We start from the raw sequence: 25,335 nt of genomic DNA, 5'->3' as shown, positions 1-25,335 counted from the left end.
TTGCTCCTCTTTCTCTAGTAAAACCTGACAGACTTGGCTAATTTCCTAACAAATAAAAGAAAGATGCCTGACACAGCAGTATGTGGAGCCAAGAATGATCTTTTGCTCTCATTAAGTCAGCTATCTTCCCATAAATGCTCACTAAAGTTTGAAACAATGTTAATGATTTTAAATATTTTTACAGGCATCTGAAGCATGCCTCATGAACTTTACAGGACAAACACACTGCTTTAACTACAGGTGAAACAGGGTTGAGTATTACTAGGTGTGGAAATGCTGTTGGGTGGTTAATTAAAAGTGCCTGGTTTGGCAAAAGTTAAAAGGTTTTTCTATTGCAGGATTTGCAATAAACGTGTTGGTCACATGGTGGCAGCAGAGAGCCGATCATGTGCACTGCTGGTCAAAGGAAAGGACACATCACATTTTAACAATATATGAGGGGCAATATTAAACTGTGTTTGTGCTTCTCAGTCAACTGGAACCCTAAGAACAAACTAAATACACAATTGCTTGCTTTACGTGTGTAGTATTCACAGTAAGTTGGAGCTTGAATGCGGTAGAAATGCGATAGAAAATAAACTACTGGGTTTGCCTTTGGCAAGTACCACTAGAATTTTGGTGTAACTTGTCTACTGAAGTTGTTTTTGACGTGATTAAAATACATTTTGAATTTTTAAAATAAAATGCCTGTGAACAGTCTGGACTACAGAAAAGACCTGCTCTCTGGGGCCCCCTGCAGGCGCGGACCAGGACTGCTACAACCGGCACAAAGGCGGTGAGGACCAGCAGCAGCAGGCGTGTGTCTGTCACAGGAAAACACCGCTGCGGGGAGTGATACCGCCCTCTCCCCGCGTCCATACGGCCTTAGTCTCAGTCTCACCCTTTTCATCGGGATGCACTGATCCGGACCGTGTGTATTTGTGCCTCGTAGGGCTTCACCGGCTGCGGCTGCTCCATGCGTCAGGACAGGGAATGGAGCAGGAATCTGGTACCACGGCGGCGGTGTCCGCGGCTGCGGGGACTTTCCTGTCCCTGAACGAGCACGAGCAGCGGTATTATTCGGGGTTACACGCCGTGTGTCAGGCTGACACTTCGGGGAAACTATCGTCTCCTAAAGTGGCCGAGCTGTTCAAAGCGTCTCAGCTGACCCCAGAAGCCTTGCATAAAGTAAGTGCTGTGAGGCCAGTGTGCGGACACTCATGGCATGTTACCACTGTGTGCGTGCTGGAGCTCTATATCACAGCCTTTGTTTTCATAAATCTTAAATTGTCGACATAGGCAGACCACCACCACCAACACCACCCCCGTCACCACCACCACCACACCTTCTTTAACCCGTTTGTCATTGATAATGGGCTTTTTAGGCTTCTCACCACTGCAATGGGTTTCATTCATTTTTGTATTAACAGTTTTAGTTAGATTTACAGAGCAAGTACAATTTGGGCTGCTTTTCCTTCTTAGAGACCAACTGTCATCACGCCTATGTGGACTTTCAATCAAGAAAGATGTTATGTTGGACCAAAATCTCTGAAACAATGATACTGAACACTGAACAACAGTATGGTATCAGTGACAGTAGAACAAGTAGGCCTAATACAAGGAATAATAGTATTAGTTGTAGTAATTACATTAGTAATTATCAATGTCTTATCATGATTACACTGAACAGGACCAATAAGTCGATAAAGTAATAAGTGTGCCACTCTAGAGAGTTTTTTGCCAGTGCCCAGATGGAAACTTTTTTTTTCCATCTGAAATGAGCCTCCAGTATCACCATAGCGACGTAGCCCATCCCAGGGTCTGCTCCTGTGATGTGTGCTCATTGTGTGTGTGTGTGTGTTTGTGTGTGTGCTGTCAGGAAGCCGGGCAGTGAAGTGGTTTCCTTCCTGTCCGTCCTTGGAGCGATGCCACCACATGGCCGGGGTGACTGACACTCAGCCTCTGTGTGAGCTGGGCAAAAGGATGCTCCCGGCCTCCGCTGGGGGCCAAGTGTCAAATGGTAGAGCTCAGAGATTGTACTGGTTTTCCCCTTGTTAAATGTGCACTACTGAGATGAAGTCAGGATTTGTGATGGACAAATGTGGACACAAAGACATTTCAGTCAATGCAAGCGAAGAAAGACCTCTTCCAAGATAAATTAAATAAGTAAATATAAAAACCTATTGTGCTCAAAACTGATATGCAAGGTACATTTTTCAAGCTACTAAACCATTATCACACTTTTATAGAAAAGTCTGTATCTTTCTGTCTGTGCCTCCTCTCAGAATGGATCTCAGAATAGTTGCAACATTTTGTAACACAAATGTAAATATATATATATATATATATATATATATATATATATAGATATAGATATAGATATAGAGATAGATAGATAGATAGATAGATACTCTCATAAAAAACACTCTCATAAAAGCTCTAGTAATAGAATGTCAGATGCTGCAGTTTCATGCTCCTTCTGGCTTATAGTCTTATAGTTGTATGCTCGTAGCTGTCAGGTTGTAATAGAGTGACTGGTTCTTGCTGAGTTGTCATTCCTCAGGCCACTTACACACACAGGATCAATTGTTATGTCATCACATGGTCTTATACTACACACATAAAGTGCCTCACACAGGGATTGTATTCACTCATGTCCATTCAAATGTGGTAGTAATTACAGTCATAGTTCACTTGTGGCATGGGGTAGAGGTGGGACATATTCTGCACATTGGTGGTTGATTTTACATTTCTGATATGCATATTATTGTCTGAATTCTGGAATAGTCAACAACAAATGTCAAGATACATTTTTGTCGATATTGGACTCCCCAATGAAATACAGTAATATGTGCAAAAGGGCTGCTACCTCATAACCAAGAGGTTACTGGATCAATCTGAAGACCTGCAGGGTCAGACTTGTCTGAAAATCCTCAAGCCACAACCCTCAGCAGACATGAGTATTAGAGGCAGTTACTGTTCTGTAATCAAAAACTTGACTGCTCTATTAGTTCTCTCATATAATTTAATATTATTATTTCTTCACATTTCCCTGAGTGGTATTTCTTGAGAGCTTGTTTGTACTCCAGTAACTCCAGTAACAATATGTGGTGTATTGGCACAGAGTGTTTATTGTACAGTGTTGACTCAGAGGCAGCAGCAGAACCAGTCCTGTGTCAGGTGTGACTTCACTTCCTGTTATCACATTTATCACACAGAACACATCAGGAAACTGAACGTGCACAATGCTCAAAACATTTAAACATATCAGTCTGAGCAGAGAAAAAGCCTAATGGTCTTTTTTATGTATATTTTCTAAAACATTTCTTTTCGTTATGACATTAAGTCATTATCTTTTAGATCTACTGGGGTGTGCTATGTTGTTTTTTAGGTTGGATCACCGTATCATTCATACATTATACTATCTGAATTTCCATTTTTAGATTTACCAATTATTATGTGATTTGTTACTGTTATCACTTACAGATTATACACAGTTCAAATTAAAGCATTCTTCACATGATGTGCCCTTAAAGACACTCTGAGTCTGAGATAAGCCCTATGATGTCATCAGCTCACACAGTAGACTTCATTCACAGTGGTTTACTCTGTATTCTCTCCTGACGTCTTCACTGACCCACAAACCTTTGTCTTTATTGTCTGATTTCATCAAACTCACTAAACACTGATGGCGATACTTGTAGGGAGTTGTCCTTTTGTTATGGTGACTTCCTTCCTCTGGCCATGTGCTGTGTGACTGGTTCTTCTGGTTTCTCAAGGTTTTGTTGCTATAATAATGACACCATCAGTATTTGTCTCATTCAACCGTCTCCTGTTGAGTACATAGGAGGTCAGGTTGAAATAATCTATAGTTTTTCACAAAGTCTATTAAAAGCACTTGGGCTGATCTGTCAAACCACATTTCATTTGCATCTATTTGCAAATTTGCTGTAACATCTCTGTGGTAAGTCTCTATGTAGCTACAATTTAACACTTGTATAAGATTTTCAGTTCATAACGCAGTAGTGTATATAGTCAGCGTTAATCCACTGCTGCCATAATTTTGCTTCTCCATAAGCACCTGTTATATCTCACCTCCTTTATGAATGGTTGTATATGTATTTCTTCCTGATCTGTTACAGTGTTGTGGAGCTTGTGCAAAGCCACATAGTGAATTTAATCTGTATAAATCTCTATAACAGTTATTTGTGTATATTTCAGAAGGTTTATTTTCTTGTGCAGTATACAGTGTCATTTATATTTTCTATTTGTACAATTTAGCAGCTACATAAATGCATGATTTTGTTACATTCTGCAAATCTATCTCAAATTGAATTGCTACCTTCTCCACCACTGCCTCAGTCCACATAATATCCCACATGAATGAAAGTGTGGTACAAAGAAATTTAAGTGTAGTGCAGTGTAAAAACAGAAGACAAAATTAACCATAAATTATAGAAAACACAAAATAAAACTCCTTGTCTTTTTTATTCATTTTTTGCATGTTTGGGTGCTCTTCTTCTAATCCTAATCTTCTTTGCTCCCCCAAAGCACTCATTGTACCTTTAATCATACCTCTGTCTGTATTGGATCAACCTCTTTAAGTGTTTTGCCTCTTCATCACACACTCATCATGCACATTGAACAATAAAGGTAAATTTTCTCTACCTGAAAACTGTCAGTTCAATTCCTGTTTCTGGAATTCCATGCTGCCCTTGCGTATTTGGGCTTTGCTCTTCTTGCTTCTAGTGTCTGTAAACATGGGTATATGAAAAGTGAATGAAACTGCCATGCTTTGCATATTTTTATCTAAGTGACTTTTATCAAACCAGAACATGTTAGTAGCAGTTCTATACATTAGACCCCATGGAGCCACACTGCAGGAGACATATTACTTGCAATTTTCTTATTTCAATAATCAGATTTTTTTAACTTAAATGTGTGTGTTTTGCAGGTGACGGAGGTGTGTGGAGCCAAACGCCTGGGATATTTTGGCACAGCCCAGTTTTATGTGGCCCTGAAGCTTCTGGCTGCGGCCCAGTCTGGACTCCCCATTCGCCTGGAGAGCGTTACAGCCAGTGAGTCTAAAGTCCTACCCCGCGTGCTAAGGAGGAGGAGGTGTCTTGTGAGAGCGGAGGGGATCAGCAGATTATCTTAGCATACCAGGATTTGGTCTAATCTGGATGAAAGTCGGTGTCGCGTGGCCTCATTATAAGAATGCACAATCAGAGGGGAGAAGGTTTTGAACATGACTGGTTTTGTATAGAAAGGCTAGGAGAGGCGCGTGATTGACAGAGTGGGTCAGAAGAATCTCACCTCACCTTAAGAAAAATGCTAATGCGCTGATGATGCTTAATTTACTCAGCAAGAGTCAAGTGCTATTAAGAGACAAGCTCCTTGTTTACATCTTCTGCAGTCTAAGCTAACAGAGATTTGACTCAAGATAATTCCGTTTCATTATTTTTATTCATTAAATAAACATCCAAGGAACACACTTCTCAACAACGGTTTAAGAAAGACCATGGTGGATAAAGCGGGTTTGTATCTTATGAGTACGGCGGCTTGGTATCACATTACAAACAAACAATACTGAATATTTAAAACACAATTGTAACTAAGGGAAATTAACTACAAAATCCATAATCTTCTCAAATAAAAGCAAGTTGAATTGGTCCTTGTCAACATTAACACTAACACTGTTCAAGTAATGACAGAAGGTCTTATCTTCTCAGACCTCCCGTTGCCCAGATTTGTGGGACTGCAGACTGAGGCAGACGTTCGGTACCCCTCCATTCCAGCAGGGGGAGTAGAGGGACAGGTGGCCCAGAGTGTGACAGGACCTGGATTCTCCTGGACCAGTGCGGACAGGAGCGCCTATAGACATGTGGAGCCCGGGGCTGAGAAGAAAGTGAGTCAGACTAAAGATCTAAAAGTGAAAATAGAGTTATAATGGATCTCTTGATAATTGTTGATGTAAGCTTTTGACTGGAAAATTGTATTATTTCATTGTTTATTTCATTGTTTATTATTTCACTTGATTCGTTTATAAAAAAAAAAAGGAATAAGGTACTCCTCAGAAGCTACCTAAGCTTATGAAAGGGGAGCAGACACAGTAATAAAATACAGATCAATACAAATTTCATATTCAATGTACAATGTCTTAATGATAAATGTCCCCGTGCAGGAGCTGTGGTCTCCTCCCAGATCACCGTGCACCTCGCCCCCTCACTCTCCCTCCAGTTACCGCAGCTACCCTTATTCCAGGAACGGAGTAGAGCCACATATGGGTGAGGACATGTTCATTACTACTATTTACAAGAGCTATCTGAATATAGTTTGTTGTTATAGAAATGTTCAACTCATACTGTACTTGTGTTTAAGATACATTAGAGATGCATATTCTCAAAGGAAAGTATAGTTTTCAAGTCATTTTTAGCAGTGTACAATGAAAGATTAATATATTTAAGGCCATACTGTGGGAAATAGTAGTGCACCTTGTCAGATATTTGTCTTGAGTGTCATTTGTATATTGCACAAAAACATTTTCTTCACAAACAAACTCGTGAAGTGGCAGTGAGGTATAATGCAACTACTAAGTTTGGTTTACATTGTGTAATAGGCAAATGCAATCCTATAATTCTTTAATTACAAAGATGTGAAATATTATACACAGACACTAACACAAAGCAGTAAAACGGGAAAGAAAAGCTCGTCGTGATATGTTTTTGCACATGTTTCAAAATATGTATTAAAATCTTAACAAAACCACTGGATAAGAATGCAAGGGAGCAAATAGAAATGCTTCCACAATAGTTTTATTTCTGGATCTACAGTCCAGATTACCCAGAGATGCTACACTAACAATTATCAAAAATATTTCTTTGTTTTTTTCATTGTCTTGTTCTGTAGCTTATGATATGCACTCATCTCGCCCAGTGGTTCAGCTGGAGCCACACTCTTCTCCCAGTAACTACGGGACCAAACCCTCTGTAGACCTCTCCTCTGCTGCTGCTATTGTTCGGGTAAGCTCTAAATGAATAAATAATCACATCATTAGCATATGTTTTCGTGCCATTCCATTTCCCTTTTATATTTGTCTTATTGCCTTTTTTTTCCAGGCTGGATCCTCTGAGCGACTTGACCAGCAGGGGGCGGGCTACCCTGATGATGACCCCTGGAGGATCACAGAAGAACAGCTACAGTATTACACAAACCAGTTCACCAGTCTGCAGCCGGATCTGGGGGCACTCATTATAGGTACATAAAGTTTAACATTAGGACACTAGTTATTAGTATTAGCATTGGCATCAGTGCACCATGATGTATCAACCTGTCCAATGCTACTGTACTCATTTATAAATGTTAGTCCATCTGCATTCAGAAGGTTGGTGGTTTAAATCCTGATTTAACCAGTTCATTCTATTCTTGTGGCTTTGGGCAAGACACCTGTATTATTGTCTGGACTGAAAGATTAATGCAACGTAAAGCTTTTGGGATACTCTGAAAGTAAGGCGGTGCAGTTAATTCATTTTTAACTGAAAAGAAATTCTCTCATTTCTAATTGTTAATAATATGCTGGCTTCTTTTAAACAAGATGTCTACAGTCAGTCCTCTGTCAGTAACAGCGCTGTTTTTTGGAACAGAGGTCAGACTTTGGAGGAAGAAATTTGATAAAAAGTTGAAAACTGGAACCGATTAATAGGAGGAAAAAAATCATGATGCATTTTTATTTTATTATTATTGTCTCTGCCCTATATAAAAGGCAATATAAAAATCAATGATAATATCTAATTATAGACAGCTAAATCTAGTTATTTCATTCCAATTATAGGCAGATTTGTTGCTTGTTTTTGATTTTAGGAAGTAAAACAGATGGTTTCTGTTTGAACGGCAGCAGGCGAACCCAAGTTTAATGTGCTGCTACTGTTGTTTACAAAACTACTGCAGCTCACTTGGCAGCATTAGAATATCAAAGAGCATTTAGCAAATATCATTTACATAAAGGATATCGTCTTAACTACAAACTCCATTTAAGAACATGGTATTTGTGATGGGATTTATTGCCTCCTCCATGAAATATCATCTTAAGTACACCAGGTTCCTCCCACCATATGGTAGATGAAGGTGAAGTGGTGAAATTCCAAGTACATTGTCAGTCATCGTGTGTCCAGCTATAACCATTGGCCATAATATGAGTGAAAATGTAGCACAGGAAAAAGAGTACATTAGTATTATTGTACATGGCCGTGGTTTTCAGAATAATGACAACTTGACAACATAACAATTTAAAGCAAAATAACATATCTTTTGGATGGGAAAAAGTCCTCAAAATGTGGCGTCTTTTTTGTATTTTTGTCTTATTTAAAATTAATATTACAATAATATTTAAATATTTTTCTTCAGGGGCTGTTGCCAAAGACTTTTTCACTAAATCAAAGCTGCCAATCCCAGAGCTGTCCCATATTTGGTGAGTGCTGCTGAGTCACAGTTTGCCCTTGTCTGGTTCAAAAGTCCCACGTGCCAGAGCCAGACAGATCCATTTTAAAGTGCACAGAGCTACATCCCACTGATATTGATTGTTTACACACCTTTTATAGCTCTACTTTGAAACTATACAGAGGCCTATTTCCAGCAATCCACCAATCCGCAAATGATTAGAATGAAATAGATTTTAGGGTTACTTTTTGATCACTTTAAAAGAATATTTTAGATACAAATATCATCTATTATTCTATGCAATTTTCTTCTAATATTTCTAGTATATTTACTCATATTTTTACTCATTAAAATGTATTATATTCCCATCTATATATTCTAATTTCTGTTTCTTTATTTTTGAAGGGAGTTGAGTGACATGGACCGAGATGGAGCGCTCACGTTTTCTGAGTTCTGCACAGCCTTCCATTTGATCGTGGCTCGTAAAAATGGCTACCCCCTCCCCGAGAGCCTGCCCCCCACCCTCAGACTGGCATTTGTACAGCCAGAGGAGGATGTCCCGGACACGCCTGAAGTATGTAGCACTGTTGAATATTATATCATTCTACCACTTGCCTTCTGTGTGTATGTTTCTATGTAAACTCTGCACAGCTCGACTGGGTGGCAGGTGTGTTGGAGAAGAGACGCTTAGCTGAAAACATTTCTTAAGAACACTCCTGCAGGCTGTCTCACTCTGGGGTCACTTTTATTAGTGTAACATTTCAATCCCATACCCGAGGAAGGTCAGAGGGACAGAAATGTGCTAATAAAAGTGAACCAAGAGTAAATCTGTGTGTAGCAGTCTTCTTAAAAACATTTCTCCGTGTAGCAATTATAATCAAAATATATTGTCTCACTGTTGCAGTGTGCTGAGCCACTTATTGTCTTTGAGGACACTGAGGTGAAGCACACTCAGGTCAGTAACTATAGTTGATTTGATGCGCAGTACTGCTTCGGGCCTGTAGATGTCACTATCATGCTAAATACTGCTTTGTCTTGACCACTATCTGAAATAGAAGCCCCCTTTTGCAGATTGTGTTTTACTTCCTACTGCTTTGGACAATAAATTATATGTATTAAATTAACTCTTAAGAAGACATTTTTTTCTTTTTTTATATAGAATCTTGACATTGTGGAAAGACTTCAGCCACAAATAAAACCAAATGCAAGTGAGGAGGTCACTAAACAAGGTAAATGAAAAGCAAACTAAATTATTTCAAAAAGTCCTAGTGACCTTTACATTACTTTACTACTGGCATTTTAGATCAAGTCACAATTGTATTAAAATATGTCATTAGAAATCATAATGTTTTAAATATTACTTATTGTACATGTATTTAATAATGCTGGTTTATTTAATTTTTCTTTTAATGTTAACAGCTGATACCACTGTGAGGATAGCAGCATCACTTGACCCCACTCCACAACTTACAACCTTTCCTCAAAGACCAGGTAAAGAGAAATGAGATGTTTTAATGACAGATGATAGTGTTGCTTATGGTGGTGTTTTTTAAGGTAATGCTGTTTGTATAAGGAAGTAGGTGGTTCTCATTTACACCAAACTGAATAAACTGTCACATTCCATTTCCTTTCAGAGCCTCCACAGGAGCTGGACCCACAAATGAAGATGAAAACTAGGCCCAGGTGAGAATCTTAACATTACAGACTTATGTGCAAATGACAATGAATGGTACTAGTCCTGTTCTGACACGATAACAATTCACCTCTGCTGCCCCGCTACAGGTCATACTCCAGCACTTCTATAGAAGATGCCATGAAGAAAGCAGAGGAGCCGCCCACGCCTCCTCCCCGACCACAAAAGTCCCACTCACGGGCCTCATCTCTGGACCTCAACAAGCTTTTCCAACAGGGTGCATTAGGTACTATAAGGCTAACACCTCCCCATAAGTATTTTTTGTCACTTTTGCATTCAACCAAAATCTTCCTGGTTTAACCTATCCATTTTCAAGTATTGTGTTCATATTGACTTTACTGCTAATACTGCAGCACATGCACAGTGACAGGCTTTACTCAGTTTGTGGAAGTTCTTGTGAAGCAACAGGAACTGGTGATTTATTGTATTACTGTATTTACTGTATTTACGGTTTGGTCTAAAGCAGACCTCTAATTATAGTTTGTGTGTTCACATGACATTTGTTCTTGTTTTCAGGTGCAAAAAGTGGTTGGCTTCCTCCACCTCCTGCATTGCCTCCCAGACCGGCGCCCTCACAGGTAAGATGCCGTACATTACTTTTTTATTGTATTGTAAGGGCATAAAGCAGAGAAGAGAGAAATTGAACAAACGCGGTGTTGTATCTCTAAACTAAATTACTGCGTGGTTGGATCAGGCTAAATAATAAGTTAGATTTAAAGTCCACAGAGGATGTCATGTTCATTGGAGTAAGAGGGAGTTAATGCACTGAGTTGTGATGCTATTTGTGCTTGTCTATAGAAGTGTGTCTTAACCAAGTAGAAAAGTGAAGATAGTTAAATCAGAAACGGCATCTAACATAAAATCTGAAAAAAAACATGTACATTTTTAGTATTTTGCTTTACAGACATAGATTCAAGTTGTGTGATTGACCTAAAAGAGGGACCGATGGACTCCACATAGTCAACTTTTGTCTTGTCTGTCTGTTCTGTCATGTAAACACGCTTTTTATTTAAAGTCTAACCATGTTTCCAATTCATCTTTTCAGGTCCCCCATTTCGTCCCAGAGAAACCTCTTCAAAGCAAGGTGCAGCAGCCAAACTTTGCTGACTTCAGTCACTTTAGAGAAGAGGTAAGATTCACCGATGAAAGACTGAACCCCATAATAAACAAAGACACTGCACCATGTCAGTCCATGCGCATATACCCTATAACTACACAACACTGTATTTTTAAGAGTTTCTGAGCAGGCACATCAAAGCCCTTGCTACCTTGTGACTATAAACACATGCGCTTTATTTACGGCTGGAGCGACGATGTTTCTTTGTCCCTGACTCGTCTTGTCTGACATCTGGATATATTTCATTTAGACATAATCGTGTATCCTATTACAGCCCAGTTAAATATTTATGAAGCTGTCAAGCACTGAAAATGACAAAGCAGTAGTGTATTATTCACAGGGAAGATGAAAGAGATTACCTGGAAACATGACTGCTTTTATTATAGTGAACTTATTTGTCGGAGCAGATCGGGTCAAAGTCAGGTCATGGTCAATAAATTATATATGATTTATGCAGCATTACAGCAAACTGGTAATTCATTAACGATAACAACAGCAGCTCATTATAAGTGCCATAGTTCACAATCTTCACCCCTCGATTTGGTTTAGAGAGTAGACTGTTGCAAAGTCTTTATGAATGAGTTTATGATTAGAACTGTATAGTGTCATAATTCATTTTTAACATTTCACTCAGCAGTTTTGACCAGCTTCACTGAGCACTTTTGTAGTTAGAGTTCAGACGCTTTCTGCACTGGGTGGTTGAGAGCCACTTCTGTAGCCGTAGTGGGAAGGTCTCTCCAAAACACCACTAGTCATGCGCTCTCATGACATTTACTGCGAGTTTCCACTACACAGTTTAAACCGTGATGTATTTTTATCAGAGAACTTCTATTTATTAATTTGAATTGTGATATGACCCTAAATTGTCTCATAAAGAAGACATATCATGCATATAACATATGTAGATCAATATTTTCACACTTAATTATTCATTGTAAACTGTCATGTTGATCTAAAATAGCTTAGGATATATGACTTCCTTTGCAAAACTGCAGAACTGATTCATAATTAGTTGTTTTTATTGTTGAAAAACCAGCACTCAACAGTATTACAGGATTACTCAAACATGCATGAATCAACTGAAGTACTTACAAAAGCCTATGAGTATAAACGTCATTATGACATGGTTCAAAGTTCTACACAATATGCCCCTTTAAAACAATTGTGATACTTTTTAATCGACCACCCCTTTCGCTTCACTTTCCCTTTTAGTTTCTCCTGGTGGTTCACAGGGTTAATCTTTGTACTTGTTGAACACACCAGATCCCAGCGTGTTACAGCACTGTCCCGTGTATTCAGTTTCATCCCAGCCGTCCTCCCCATGTGCTCCCCATGTGCTGTCCCAAAGCCCGCTCTCCTCCTTCTCTGTATCACTTTCTCTTTTCTTGTCTTCACAACACTCTTGTAATTAGACCCAGCAGCCCCAGCGTCTCCGAGTCTGCTAATAGTAGAGTGTGTATTTTTCACTTACTAAGGCGGACTGAAACTTACACTGGCCAAGCCCTCGGAGACGCATCCCGGAGCGAAGCATGGGTAAAAATAGAGTCCTGTCAAATAAAATGTGTCAATTGGGTTTAGGGAGTAATTTAATCTCAGTTTTTGACTGGACGTTCTGGGAAAGTATAATTTCTAGATTAAGCAAAGAATCATTATACAAAACTGTGCTGGCATAACTGCAACTGTTTAAGATGATTATTTTATTGAATCTTTATCTTAACTCAATTCATTCCAATGATCTAGTAACAAGGCAGTGTATTATTTCTGCTTTCTTCTGGACAAAAAGTAGGTTGTGTCAGGAGTAGATGTGGAAGATATATAGAAAAAATTATATTATCTCAGTTGTTGTTTTGAAGATATGCAAAAGTAAGTAGCACTAGGGCCATAGTGTTTACATTTATGCTTAAAATGAATGTCGTTGCATAGAAGATACAAAAGGACACATTTTTCCTTCCAAATCAACATATGTAGGCCCCAAACAAGGTTATATTCCTTTGAAAATTAAAAGACAAGATGACTAAAGTGTTTGATTCCCAGAGCAAAATTATGAAGTGTCGCTTTTCCTATCATAATTCGCCAATGGGTTGAACTCACTAGATTAATACACTGTAATAATACAAAATGCCCCTTGACAGTTTGACAGACTTACATTGACCTTTTCATGACCTTTTGAGATGTGTTGTTGCCATTTGATTTAACACACATGAACACGCTGTTTTAGGGTTATATTTTTAAGTTTACAGTGACTATTTAATGTTTAAAACACATTTAAGTAAACTGTACACCGTGGAGGAAGTGAGACAGTCCTGACCTACACGTGACATCTCATGTTTTCTCCCAAACTGCAGCAGCGTCGTTAAGTCTGTCAGTTTAATTTCACAGCCCACAGATGCAGATAAGCGTGGTCAGTGCATTCACATAGAGACCACTCTGCTGTTTGCTAAACTGGTCCTACAATAATTATGTCATCAACTATTTGTCACATTCACACCCATTCATTTTTGACTCTAGCTCCTTGAATTCCAATCAAGTCTACCATGACCTATAGGCTGAAGGAGAGAGCATGAGATATTTTTAGTCTGAAATTTAAGTACACTAAATAGATTTAGTTTTATTTACATGAGCAGAGTATATTTTGAACTCTATTAATTGCCTTTGTATCAGTAGTTACAGTAAATAATACATTCTAGTATATGTAGTATACTGTAGTATATGTATTACAGAGCATTATAATTGTAACTGTGTTTTACCTGGGTGATAATGGGGTGATAGTAATTATTATAAAACCTGTAAATTGTTGTATTATACTGTCCGTTAGACTTGTGTTTGAATTTGCAGTGAAAAAAGTATATTAAGAGCATGTTATGAGTAGGCAAGACCCTCCTTGTTGAACAGTTTGCTGGTCTCCTTCTCGATGGTAACAACAGTAGAACTAGTAAATGCTAAAAGCTACTTTCAAATTGTCCTTCATAATGCTTTTTAGAAAAAAAAAGAAAAAATCTACTAATAATACTTCGCTAAAACCGTACTCTTTAAAGCAGACCTATTATGCCAAATCGACATGTCAGAGCTTTAACCATGTTAAAAGTAGTTGTTTTCCTTCTCATTAACCGTCTAGAAGTTGTATTTGGAGTGACCCGTGCATGTTTGAGCAATCTTTAATGGCTTATTTTCAAGATGCCAATTTGCCGATCAGTCAGCTGACATACACTGTGACATAAGCACTTGGTTCTCCAGTTTTATTTTCTTAATGGATGATACGGGCTGGATCCAGCAGCACTGCATGTCATTTTGGTAATTTTTTTTTTAAATCTGCTGCTTGCTCAATGTGCAGCTATACATCAGAGATCCCTACTCTTTATTGTGATGACGTTTATGGTGATGACAGCTCCCATTGTCAGCTCCCGCAGTTTTCTAACTCAGAATTCAGCAGACATGTTTCTTCTATTATGTCATTTTAGATGAATATTGCAATTATTAAAATGTGCAAAAACATAATGATACGCAAATGTCATAGCTTTTAACTATAGAGCAGACACAAGAACAATATGTCTTCTTTAAGGTCTTGAGTGCTTCTCCCTTCTGCCTGGCCACACATACTGCACATTGAGATTCTTGCGGTTCATAACTGTATTTCCACGCTGTGGTCGTGTTGCTCAGACACTAGCACAGTGGTGGATTATGGGCTCATTTGTTTCTGTCTGCATGTTACATTTTTACAGAGAAGTGATGCATCTTGGGTACAATTTAGAGCACGGCATTTGCCTGGTTAAGTCATTAGGAAAAGTACACCACCACAGCGGAGAGGAGACCAAGTTCTGAAATGAGTGAATCGGATTTTGTTGCTTTTGAATTTTAGGCGCTGAATGAAAAGATGGACCTGAGGGGGACTTGAAATAATGTAGTGTCATGTTTGAAAATGTATCTCTGAGGACTTTAAGTGGCACATGCACTGTTTAAGTCACTGAGCTGCTGAAGCAGGTGTGAAGTGTATTTTAATAGTGGAAGACAGTATCATGCTGAATCTCAATAGACCTTTCCTAGTTTCATAATTAATTCATTTAAAGCCATACTATGTAACTTTTTTGCCAAAATAAAAATAAAAGGAAGGTGTTTTTTTTCTTTATGGGTGTATTTATTGCACTGAAAGACATAGAAAAACCTGTATCCTAACTCTGAGCGAACTTGCATCTCCACAAACCTGACTCGTATTTACCTGGAGGAGAGCCTCCTTCAGCTCGTTTCCATGGAAATGTTATTTGTTTGGCTATAATACTGGAATCATGGAGGTGACCTTCCACCTCCAGCAAGTTACATATTACCACTTTAAAAGGTTGAAAAAGCTGAAGTTAAAGGACCTTTAGTTTCAGTTCACTCTTAAATTGGACTAGTTCATTTTACTCATTAGGTATTTCAAATACTCATGTACTTTTCAGACACAGCTATCCACTAAAGGCCTTATCTGGTTACCAACATTTACATTTTTACCATTCCATTCATAAAATTTTATATTTGTAATTAAGTGAGAAGTTTGCACAAAACATACGTTTTTACAAACCTGCTTTTAGTTCTGCTATATTAATCTTTAGCTCAACACTATCAAAAGTTACAGGTGTATCAGGGATATTATATTGTTTGCTAGTCAATGAATAATGATCTCATATTTAGTTGGTTTGGTGAGTAGACGGCTGCAGGTCATCCCTGCTGTTCAGGAGGTAAACAGGACCAGATACACCTGAGTTACTCATGAGTTAATCACAGGGCTGACCTTGAGCTCAGGTCTTATCACAGAGCACTCCCTTTGGGCACTGCAGCATCACAACCTCACACACTAATGCCTGTGTTTGGGCAGTGGAGGTAGTCATCGTTGGTAATATAAAAAAACGCGATAAATCAAATCTGTTTTTCATTGAATGTATTCATATTATTGGCATACTGTACTTGATGAAGGTATCTTAAAGTAACACTTTCAGTCAAATATATGAAACTATGACAGTTAGGTTTTATCATTGTATCATTATATCTTGCCATGAAGGTATATTTGTTGTTATTTACTATTAGTGTATTTCTGAATATACTTATAGACATAGTTTTCATTTAATTTCTATGAGCCTTTGAATTATACAGCACTTGTGTAATGATGTTGTGAAAATCTGTTTTGTTTCTTTTTTATGTGTTTTAACTCCCATGTATCTTTTCAGGAGGAGCGCAGTGTAAAGGTCGAAGGTCAAAGTGCACACTCCAGATTTGGACCAAGTACTGAAGACTTGACTGGCACTTCCAAACAGGTCAGCCTCTCCATCCTACTGACATGTGTACATTAATCTAATTATATTTGAATAGTGATTGATGATGGTGTCATTTTTGGTCAGGATTTGCTCCATAGTGCACCACAGAAACCAGTTCGTAGGAAATACCACACAGAAGTTCCAAATATGGACGTACCACCATCTGCAATGACACTGGCTCCTCCTACCAAGGCTCCTCAGAAGTAAGTTAATAATACAAATTATTATATTGCTAAAAAGAAGTAGTACTTGGACTGATCACAAGATGAGATTCATTAAAGGATTTAAGGCACAAAATTAATCAAACTAAAGGACAAAAGAACTAACTGAAAGATGGCCCATAGTTCACAAAGTCTTTAAACAATAACTATTTTTGTACAACTTTTTCCACATCAATAAAAAATAATGATTGGGTTTACGTTAAGAAAAATATGCCCTGGTAAAAAAGTTAAATTAGATTGAAAGGCTAAAAATAATTCCAAACAAGCTATAAATATTCCAATATACAAGGTAATAGTTTTAACATGTGCTTCTGGAATTGAATAAACTACAAAACTGTCAGTCACTGCATTCTTGTAAGTGATTTATAGCTGCCCCGGGGTAGTGTGGACACGCTTAATTATCGGATACAACAATCAGCCAGATCATAACAACTGATGAGTAAAATTAAGATTATCTCTTCATCGTGGGAACAGTTTTAGGATGTGATATTTATACATTTTGTCCTATATTTTGATGTGATGTGATGTTAAAAATGGATAGCTAGAGCCAAAACCTCTGCTCTCGTGGGGATTTCCAGGTCTGCTGTAGTCAGAAATGTCACTGTTGTTCACATCATTTTATAAAAAAGAGCAGCAGTAGAAATGTAAAAATATAATTAATGAATAATGAAACTAAAATAATCTTAAATAAATAATGTAAATGAAAGACCCATAAGTGAAAACTATTATTGGATATGTACAGTCTATAGAGGGCAGCACCACAGATACAACCGTCTACTGCTGCAATAATGTTATTGAACACACTCCACTCAGTTCATTTTAATAATGTATTTTTGCTAGGGTGTTGTCCAGACAGAAGAGGGAGATCCAAATGGCTATCCGTAAAAACAAGGAAACCAATGCAGTGCTGAAACGTCTCAACAGTGAGCTCCAGCAGCAACTGAAGGTTAGCACATGTGTTTTTAGTATGTATAGCATGTGCAGCTCTGTACACAGCCCTGCTCTGATGAAGTGTGTCCATCCACAATATGTGAAATACGTATGAGGTGTGCCGCTGGGCCGGGGGGAACAAGGGAAATCTACTCTTAGTACATACTTCACTGCACTGGACATAGTTGACATATTAAGTGTTGCTTAGAGAGAGACAGCTTATACAGTCAAGAGTGGCCTCAAGATAAATACAACAGCATGGTATTTCATTATTAATGGACTGATCTTGGTTCCCAAATTCCTAAAAGTAAGAAAAAGCCAGAGATACCAATTTTCCATCCTTTTCATGATTTTTTTTTTATTTGTGTACTTTGCACGTTCAAGAGGGATATTTTGTGTTGAATTATTAGGCCCGAGCCTGGGACTCCCTCCCGGCGAGGGACTCATTAAAACCACGTCCGAAACCCGGAAAATGGCAAAAATCAAGTAGTAAACACGCCCCGACATGGCAGTGAGTGGTGTCAAAAATTAGAACTCCACGAGCTCTAATTGTCACAAAAGACCCCGAGAAAAAATAACGAAAGACGACTCGGTAGCGCCACCTCAAACTTTGATTTTCATGGGGCCAATGGGAGCCCGACTCGGAAAAAAGTCAACTTAAAAATCTGAACTCACATCAAACAAACAAAAATGATTTTAAAAAAATGATATAAAAATGATATTATGGCCCCGCCCTAAAATGTACAGGAAGTCGGCCCTATTGGATCAAACCCGGGAACGACAAAAGTGCGCACCCTCACATTCGGGACATTTTCTCGCACTGTTTTCATCACAAACACTTCAAATTTGGCCAAATCCCACTAAACCCATGTGTGATTAAAGATTAACAATTATATTTTAATTATGACTTTGGGTGTGGTCAGGGTGAATTTTCAACAAAATCGCAATTTTTGGAATATTTCAAAAAATATTTCTCTTTCACACATTTTTTGTTGGGAAAACGCTAATACAGCGTTTATGCACAATTGTGAGCTGAACGCAATGATATACACATCAAGGCACTCTCCCACAAAATGGCTCTCTAGCGCCCTCTTCAAATTTCATTTTCATAAATTCGTAGAAGACAATCGATTTGTCGTGGACCTGTGAAAAAATTCACAGGGGCCTTTTTTGTGACGGGGCACAAAGTGAGAAAGTGACATGACTGTAGCTGTTATGGTTTAGGAGAAAAATAATGGGTGGAAAATGCGTTTCCATTATTAGGCCCGAGCCTGGGACTCCGTCCCGGCGAGGGACTCATTAAAACCGCGTCCGAAACCCGGAAAATGGCAAAAATCAAGTAGTAAACACGCCCCGACATGGCAGTGAATGGTGTCAAAAATTAGAACTCGACGAGCTCTAATTGTCACAAAAGACCCCGAGAAAAAATATCGAAAGACGACTCGGTAGTGCCACCTCAAACTTTGATTTTCATGGGGCCAATGGGAGCCCGACTCGGAAAAAAGTCAACGTAAAAATCTGAAACTCACAGCAAAAAATAGTACATGTCGGGACATGACAAAAATGATATTATGGCCCCGCCCTAAAATGTACAGGAAGTCGGCCATATTGGATCAAACCAGGGAATGACAAAAGTGCACACCCTCCCATTCAGGACATTTTCTCGCCCAGTTTTCATCACAAACACTTCAAATTTGGCCAAATCTCTCTAAACCCATGTGTGATTAAAGATTATCAATTACATTTTGATTATGACTTTGGGTGTGGTCAGGGTGAATTTTCAACAAAATCACAAATTTTGGAAACTTTCAAAAAAATATTTCTCTTTCACACATTTTTTGTTGGGAAAACGCTAATACAGCGTTTATGGACATTTGTGAGCTGAACGCAATGATATGCAAATCAAGACACTCTCTCACAAAATGGCTCTCTAGCGCTCTCTTCAAATTTCTTTTTCAAAAATTTGTAGAAGACAATCGATTTGTCGTGGACGGGTGAAAAAATTCACAGGGCCCTTATTTGTGATGGGGCACAATGTGAGAAAGTCACATGACTGTAGCTGTTATGGTTTAGGAGAAAAATAATGGGTTTCCATTATTATTATTAGGCCCGAGCCTGGGACTCCGTCCCGGCGAGGGACTCATTAAAACCGCGTCCGGAGCATGGAAAATGGCAAAAATCAATTAGTAAACACACCCCGACATGGCAGTGAGTGGTGTCAAAAATTAGAACTCCACGAGTTCTAATTGTCACAAAAGACCCCGAGAAAAAATAACGAAAGACGACTCAGTAGCGCCCCCTCAAACTTTGATTTTCATGGGGCCAATGGGAGCCCGACTCGGAAAAAAGTCAACGTAAAAATCTGAAACTCACATCAAAAAATAGAACATGTCGAGACATGACAAAAATGATATTATGACCCCACCCTAAACCCTACAGGAAGTCGGCCATTGTGGACGGAACCCCATTTTTTCAAAATTTTACCTTTCACATTTGGATTTTTTGCGCCGTGGATTTTCATTCAAGAAACTTGCAAATTGGTCAAAATGAAGTAGACCCACGTGGGATTATAGGGAGCTGTCTTGGATTTTTCTACATCATAAAATGTGGGTGTGGCCACCAATCAAAGAAAAAAAACTATATTTCGATGTGTTAAAGTGTGCATAACTCACACATGCAGTATCCTATTTCCCGGCATTAATATACATTTTATTTAAAATCTTGATCTACACGAAATGATATACAATTTACATATGTCAGAATTTTTTTTTTGCTCCACAGCGCCCCCTTGAACTTTTGAATTGGACAAAAAAAATTACTTTGACATAAACATTTGAAATTGGGCATGGACATTTGGCTTGGCAAACTGAACAAAAAAGCCAATAAGAACATACCTCTATTTGCAACCATGTTACCGTGGTAACATAATAAATGTGTCATTGAAATGAATGGGGTTCAGAGTACTGGACTTTGCTGTAGACTAAATAGATGCTCTACACTCATCAAACTTAAGCCTAAAATTCAAGATTGGCAAAAAAAAGTTGTATTTTGATGTTCAAAAAAATTATCGTATCAAAATGACTCAATAGCGCCACCTCATAATTTGAAATACATTACGTCGATGAGATACCTTTTTCATCGTAGACAAATGAAATTTAGTACAAACATAGAACATGTCAAGACAAGTAAAAAATTATATTATGACCCCACCCTAAACCCTACAAGAAGTCAGCCATTGTGGGCGGAACCTAATTTTTTCAAAATTTGACCTCTCACATTTAAATTTTTTGCGCCTTGGATTTTCATTCAAGAATCTTGCAAATTCGTCAAAATGAACTAGACCCATGTGGGATTATAGGGAACTGTCTTTGATGTTTCTACATCATAAAATGTGGGTGTGGCCAGCCTGCAAAGAAAAAAAGACATTTTTGAAGTTTTTAACTGTGTAGCTCAAACATGCAGTGTCCTATTTTCCGGCATTAATATACATTTTGTTCAAACTCTTGATCTGAGTGCAAAGATATGCAATTTACACATATCAAATATTACATTGCTCCACAGCGCCCCCTTGAAATTTTTAAATGGCACGTAAAAAAAACCACTTTGTCACAAACAATTGAAATTTGGCATGGAAAACCCAATTCCGATACTGACCAAAAAGTCAATGCCACCATACTTCTATTTTGAAAGGTGTTGCCATGGCAACATTTGACATTTATCTTTGAAATACATGGGTTTTGGTCAACAAGGATGAAAAATAATTACTGTGTCATAGACCATTGAAATTTGGTACACATATTCCTCTCATCATACTGAACAAAAAAGCCAATGAAGACATACTTCTATTTCCAACCGTTCAGGCGTGACAATGTGATAAATGGTGTCATTGGAGTGAATGGAGTAGTATTACTCAGTCGCTGATTTTGGGGGGAGGGGCGATGTAAGTGGGAACGAAAGGCAGGATCTCCACGGTGGCGTGTACCCCGCGGTCGCAAGGGGTGGCGAGGGCCTTTATCACTGCTTGCAGTTTTAATTTATTTTAAGATTATGAATTAACAGTGCAAAATAGTCATGACTCTCAAACCCATGGATACCAGATGCTCTTTCAGAAAACCAGCTTTTTGAGTGTTGTAGGTTATTGAACAGTGTGTTTATTGACGCTTTTTCAAGAGCTCTCAGTTCAGTGTCAGGACCTGGATTCTGTTTGTTCTCGTCTATGTGTGATGACAAATGCTCCTCAGCTCCTGTCTGCTCCTCTGTTTTCTTGTCTCTGCTCCTGTTTGCTATGGTCAGCTGCTCCTGTTGACTCCTGTCTTCTGCTCCTGTCAGTTGCTCCTGCTTGCTCTTGTCTTCTGCACTTGCTGGCTGCTCCTGACTGCTGTTCATGTCTGTTCCTCTGCTGTTCCTCTGCTGTTCCTCTGCTGCTCCTGTCGGCCGTTCCTCCACTCCTCTTGTCTGCTCCCGTCTGCTCCTGTCACCTGCTCACCTCACCTGCCCTTCTCTGTCTGCTTCTCCTGTCTGCTTTTGTCTACTCCTGTCTTCTGCTCAAGTCAGCTACTCTCCTCCGCCTTCTCTTCTTTCTGTTCCTTTGTGCTCCTGTCTGCTTCTATCTGCTCCTGTCTGCTCCTGTCCGCTTCTATCTGCTCCTGTATGCTCCTGTCTGCTTCTGTCTGCTCCTCTCTGCTCCTGTCTGCTCCTGTCTGCTTCTATCTGCTCCTGTCTGCTTCTATTTTTTTCCTGTATGCTCCTGTGTACTTTGGCCTTCTGCTCATGGCTGGCTGTTGGTTGTTCTCCTCCATCTGCTCTCCTCTCTGTTACTTTCTGCTCTTGACTGCTCCTGTCTTCTGCTCCTGTCTGCCCCTGTCTACACCCAAAAGTGGACAAAGGCAGGACCCTGGGTGTTAGGGTTTGGCCTCACAGATGGAGTGTGGAGCATATGCAGCGTTCCTGTCATTCTACCACTAATGACACAACAGGGAAATCTAATATGTTCAACAACTAAGACTGGTTCCCACAGCCACATTCCAATGCCAATATCAAGTCTTTCTATGAGACTTTAATATTTCTATCATTCAAACTGTATGAGTAAACCACAACAAAGAGCAAACACAGTGAGCTGTTGTTTTGAGTTTGCCTTCATAGATCATAGATCATAGATGACTCCCTTCTGCTAAACTGTCCGAATGCTTTTATAATTGGCCTTTTTACATTTTTTCAGCAGACTAAGTTAGTTCTATAGGATCTACTTTTCCCACAAATTTAAACCAAGCTGACAAAAAATATAGAACAGTTCTTTTTTGTTTTTTTGTTTTTTTTTTAAGAAAGCAATGTCTTTTTACTAATGTGTTTGAAATAAAATGAACAGATGCACAATTGGCTTCTATACATGTGCTTTATTATAACTAGAATTACTTTTATTTGCACAAGGTAATCTCGTTATTTGCTGTAATTCAGCTTGACTTGCAAAGCATGTGTGGAATCTGCAGAGAAAGGCGCACATGTCTGTATATAGTCCCCGGCCTGGTTTAAATACCAAATAGCCAATGGCATTCACAACTGTCCCCTTTAAAATAGAGCCACACACCCAGCTTCAGCAGTGAGAGAGAGAGGGAAAAATCTGTTCTTATAACCTTAACTTGGAGTATTGGAAAAAGCATCATATTCTTTCATAATCCCCAAAGTCCTAAGCCCGTTAACATGGAACATTTCTGGAGAAATCTCTCGGCATAAGTAGTTTTTATTGAGTGTGAAAAGATTGTAATATACTTTAAAATAATTCTCTCTTTATGAGAGCAGAGCTGGCCATAACACACTATAGATCATTTTATATAGAGGATTTTTCAAGTTCATCCAAAGAATGTGACTTTTACAGTGGACACTGACACGTAAAGTTGTAATAAATAAGTCCATAATAATGGTGAGTTAGTTTCTCCGTAAAATCATTAATTAAAGCTACCATCTGTATTTTTCTGTATATATATATTTTTTTTTTTTACCAGTTGTTGGCAGATGTGAAACCTGTTCCCCCCTACCCTTACCTGGCCTTTGTACAGACGTCTCTGTCATGCTGTCAAACAGCAACTAAGGTAGATAACACCCACTGGTTAAGTGAGAATACAACATAGTCAAGTCAGCCAGTCTAACTCAGGATGGATGCTTTAAGCTCTTTTGTTATCCAAAAGCAACAATATTTGTTAGGGTTTATTTTATTATGGAAATTAGGTTGAATCAAGGAGTGTCCAGAGAACTTGTATTTGAATGGGATTGAGTTGGTTAAACCAATACGTTTTTTTATTCAAATAACACATACCGGTAAGTCTTTTTTAATAATTTAAACATAGTGTATGTTTCTACTGGTGTGTGTACAACTTATGCAAAAGGTTCAGTTGACATTGAAGGGGTAAAATTAATATGCACGCTGCAACTTGCTGCTAATTATTTTTGTTGATTTTGTAACCATGACTAAGCTGAGTAAATATACCATCCTCCGCCTGTGAGCATCTTGTTCTGCCGTCACTGATCAGATTGTGTGTGGGTGTTTTTTTGTGTGTGTGTTTTTATTGTTGTGTGCAGGTGGTTCACCAGGAGAGGGTCACCTTGGAGTCCCAGCTGGAGCTTGTGCGGCCTGTGGCTACTACATGACTCAGACTGGACTAAGGTCACATGGTCTTACTTCAGCCTGAAGTCTTTGTTTGGACTATAGACTCTTCCACAAAGTCAGTATGCTGAACTTGTATCTCCTGAGGTGCCCCACTGGGACATGTTCAAGTTCTTCAACTACTGCAACATGCTGCAAGACAATGTATTTTATCATAACTGTATTAAATGGCTGTGTAAGTTATTCTGCTTCACTGTGGGATCCAAACTTATTTGTGTTACGTGCATTTGTTCTTTAAATCTCATTTACCACCTGTCTATGCATCTCACTGTTATGAAGTACAACTTTTTGATTGTTTACATAATGAATGAATGAATTCATAGATCAGGCGTAACATTTTGTAGCTCACTGTCAGTGGTGGGTGTTTGTATAATGACATGCTACATGTTATACAGCCCTATATTTTGGAGATGCTCGCAGACATCTAGCCATCTCAGGTCGTCAAACTGACTATTAGACTTGCCTGTTGTATTTCTTAGTAGTTTGTCCCACCCAAAAATGAAGAGATAAACTTTGTTACTATAATATTACGCCTGATCATTGTATAGTACTGTCCAATGTACGCACCCACAAATGATGGTGCTGCAGACCTGTTATTGCACTGCTAATAAAATGCACATTGCAAAGTTGTACTAAATTTATTTATAATTATGTTTTTATCATTTCTGTTCTACACACTCCATATGATTGTTAGGGCACAAGGAAAGATTATGAAGAATATATAAACTAAACAATGTACTTTTTAATTTAAGATTTGTAACATGACAATTCTATTTTTCCATAATGCATCTATATTTTTGTTCAAGACATAAACATTACATGAATTATTTTTATCATTAAAAATAGCACAAACTGAATGGATTAGCGTGCTATTAAGAGTGCTATATTTGGTGAAAGAAAAAAAACATGATTGCCTTCCTGGATGTAATGTGATGCTGCATGTTTGATCAGACTGGACAGGACAAAGTGCTTTCCTGTGCACAGTTGACAATAAACCAATAAAGTTGTCTATTTTT

At 38.6% G+C, this 25,335-nt stretch overlaps 1 protein-coding gene across 2 annotated transcripts; it reads left to right on the top strand.

The window, feature by feature from the left end:
• Positions 1 to 781: 781 nt before the first annotated feature.
• On the top strand, positions 782 to 25,335 carry reps2 (RALBP1 associated Eps domain containing 2). 2 transcript variants are annotated; one of them, XM_033965564.2, is made up of 19 exons: positions 782 to 1,167; positions 4,934 to 5,057; positions 5,712 to 5,887; positions 6,164 to 6,266; positions 6,889 to 7,001; positions 7,098 to 7,236; positions 8,383 to 8,446; positions 8,821 to 8,989; positions 9,320 to 9,370; positions 9,575 to 9,644; positions 9,835 to 9,906; positions 10,050 to 10,098; positions 10,198 to 10,334; positions 10,625 to 10,686; positions 11,154 to 11,237; positions 16,424 to 16,510; positions 16,595 to 16,713; positions 17,572 to 17,677; positions 24,235 to 25,335. In XM_033965564.2, the coding sequence occupies exons 1-19, from the start codon at positions 973 to 975 to the stop codon at positions 24,301 to 24,303; spliced, it is 1,989 nt and encodes a 662-aa protein (XP_033821455.1). In that variant the 5' UTR covers positions 782 to 972; the 3' UTR covers positions 24,304 to 25,335. The 2 variants fall into 2 exon arrangements, with proteins under 2 accessions (XP_033821455.1, XP_033821456.1); XM_033965565.2 differs by lacking the exon at positions 9,320 to 9,370.

Source organism: Periophthalmus magnuspinnatus, chromosome 4 (genome assembly GCF_009829125.3).
Source record: "Periophthalmus magnuspinnatus isolate fPerMag1 chromosome 4, fPerMag1.2.pri, whole genome shotgun sequence".
NCBI lineage: Eukaryota > Metazoa > Chordata > Actinopteri > Gobiiformes > Gobiidae > Periophthalmus > Periophthalmus magnuspinnatus.
Note: the sequence above shows the minus strand (reverse complement) of the source record. Positions and strands in the feature narration are given on the sequence as shown.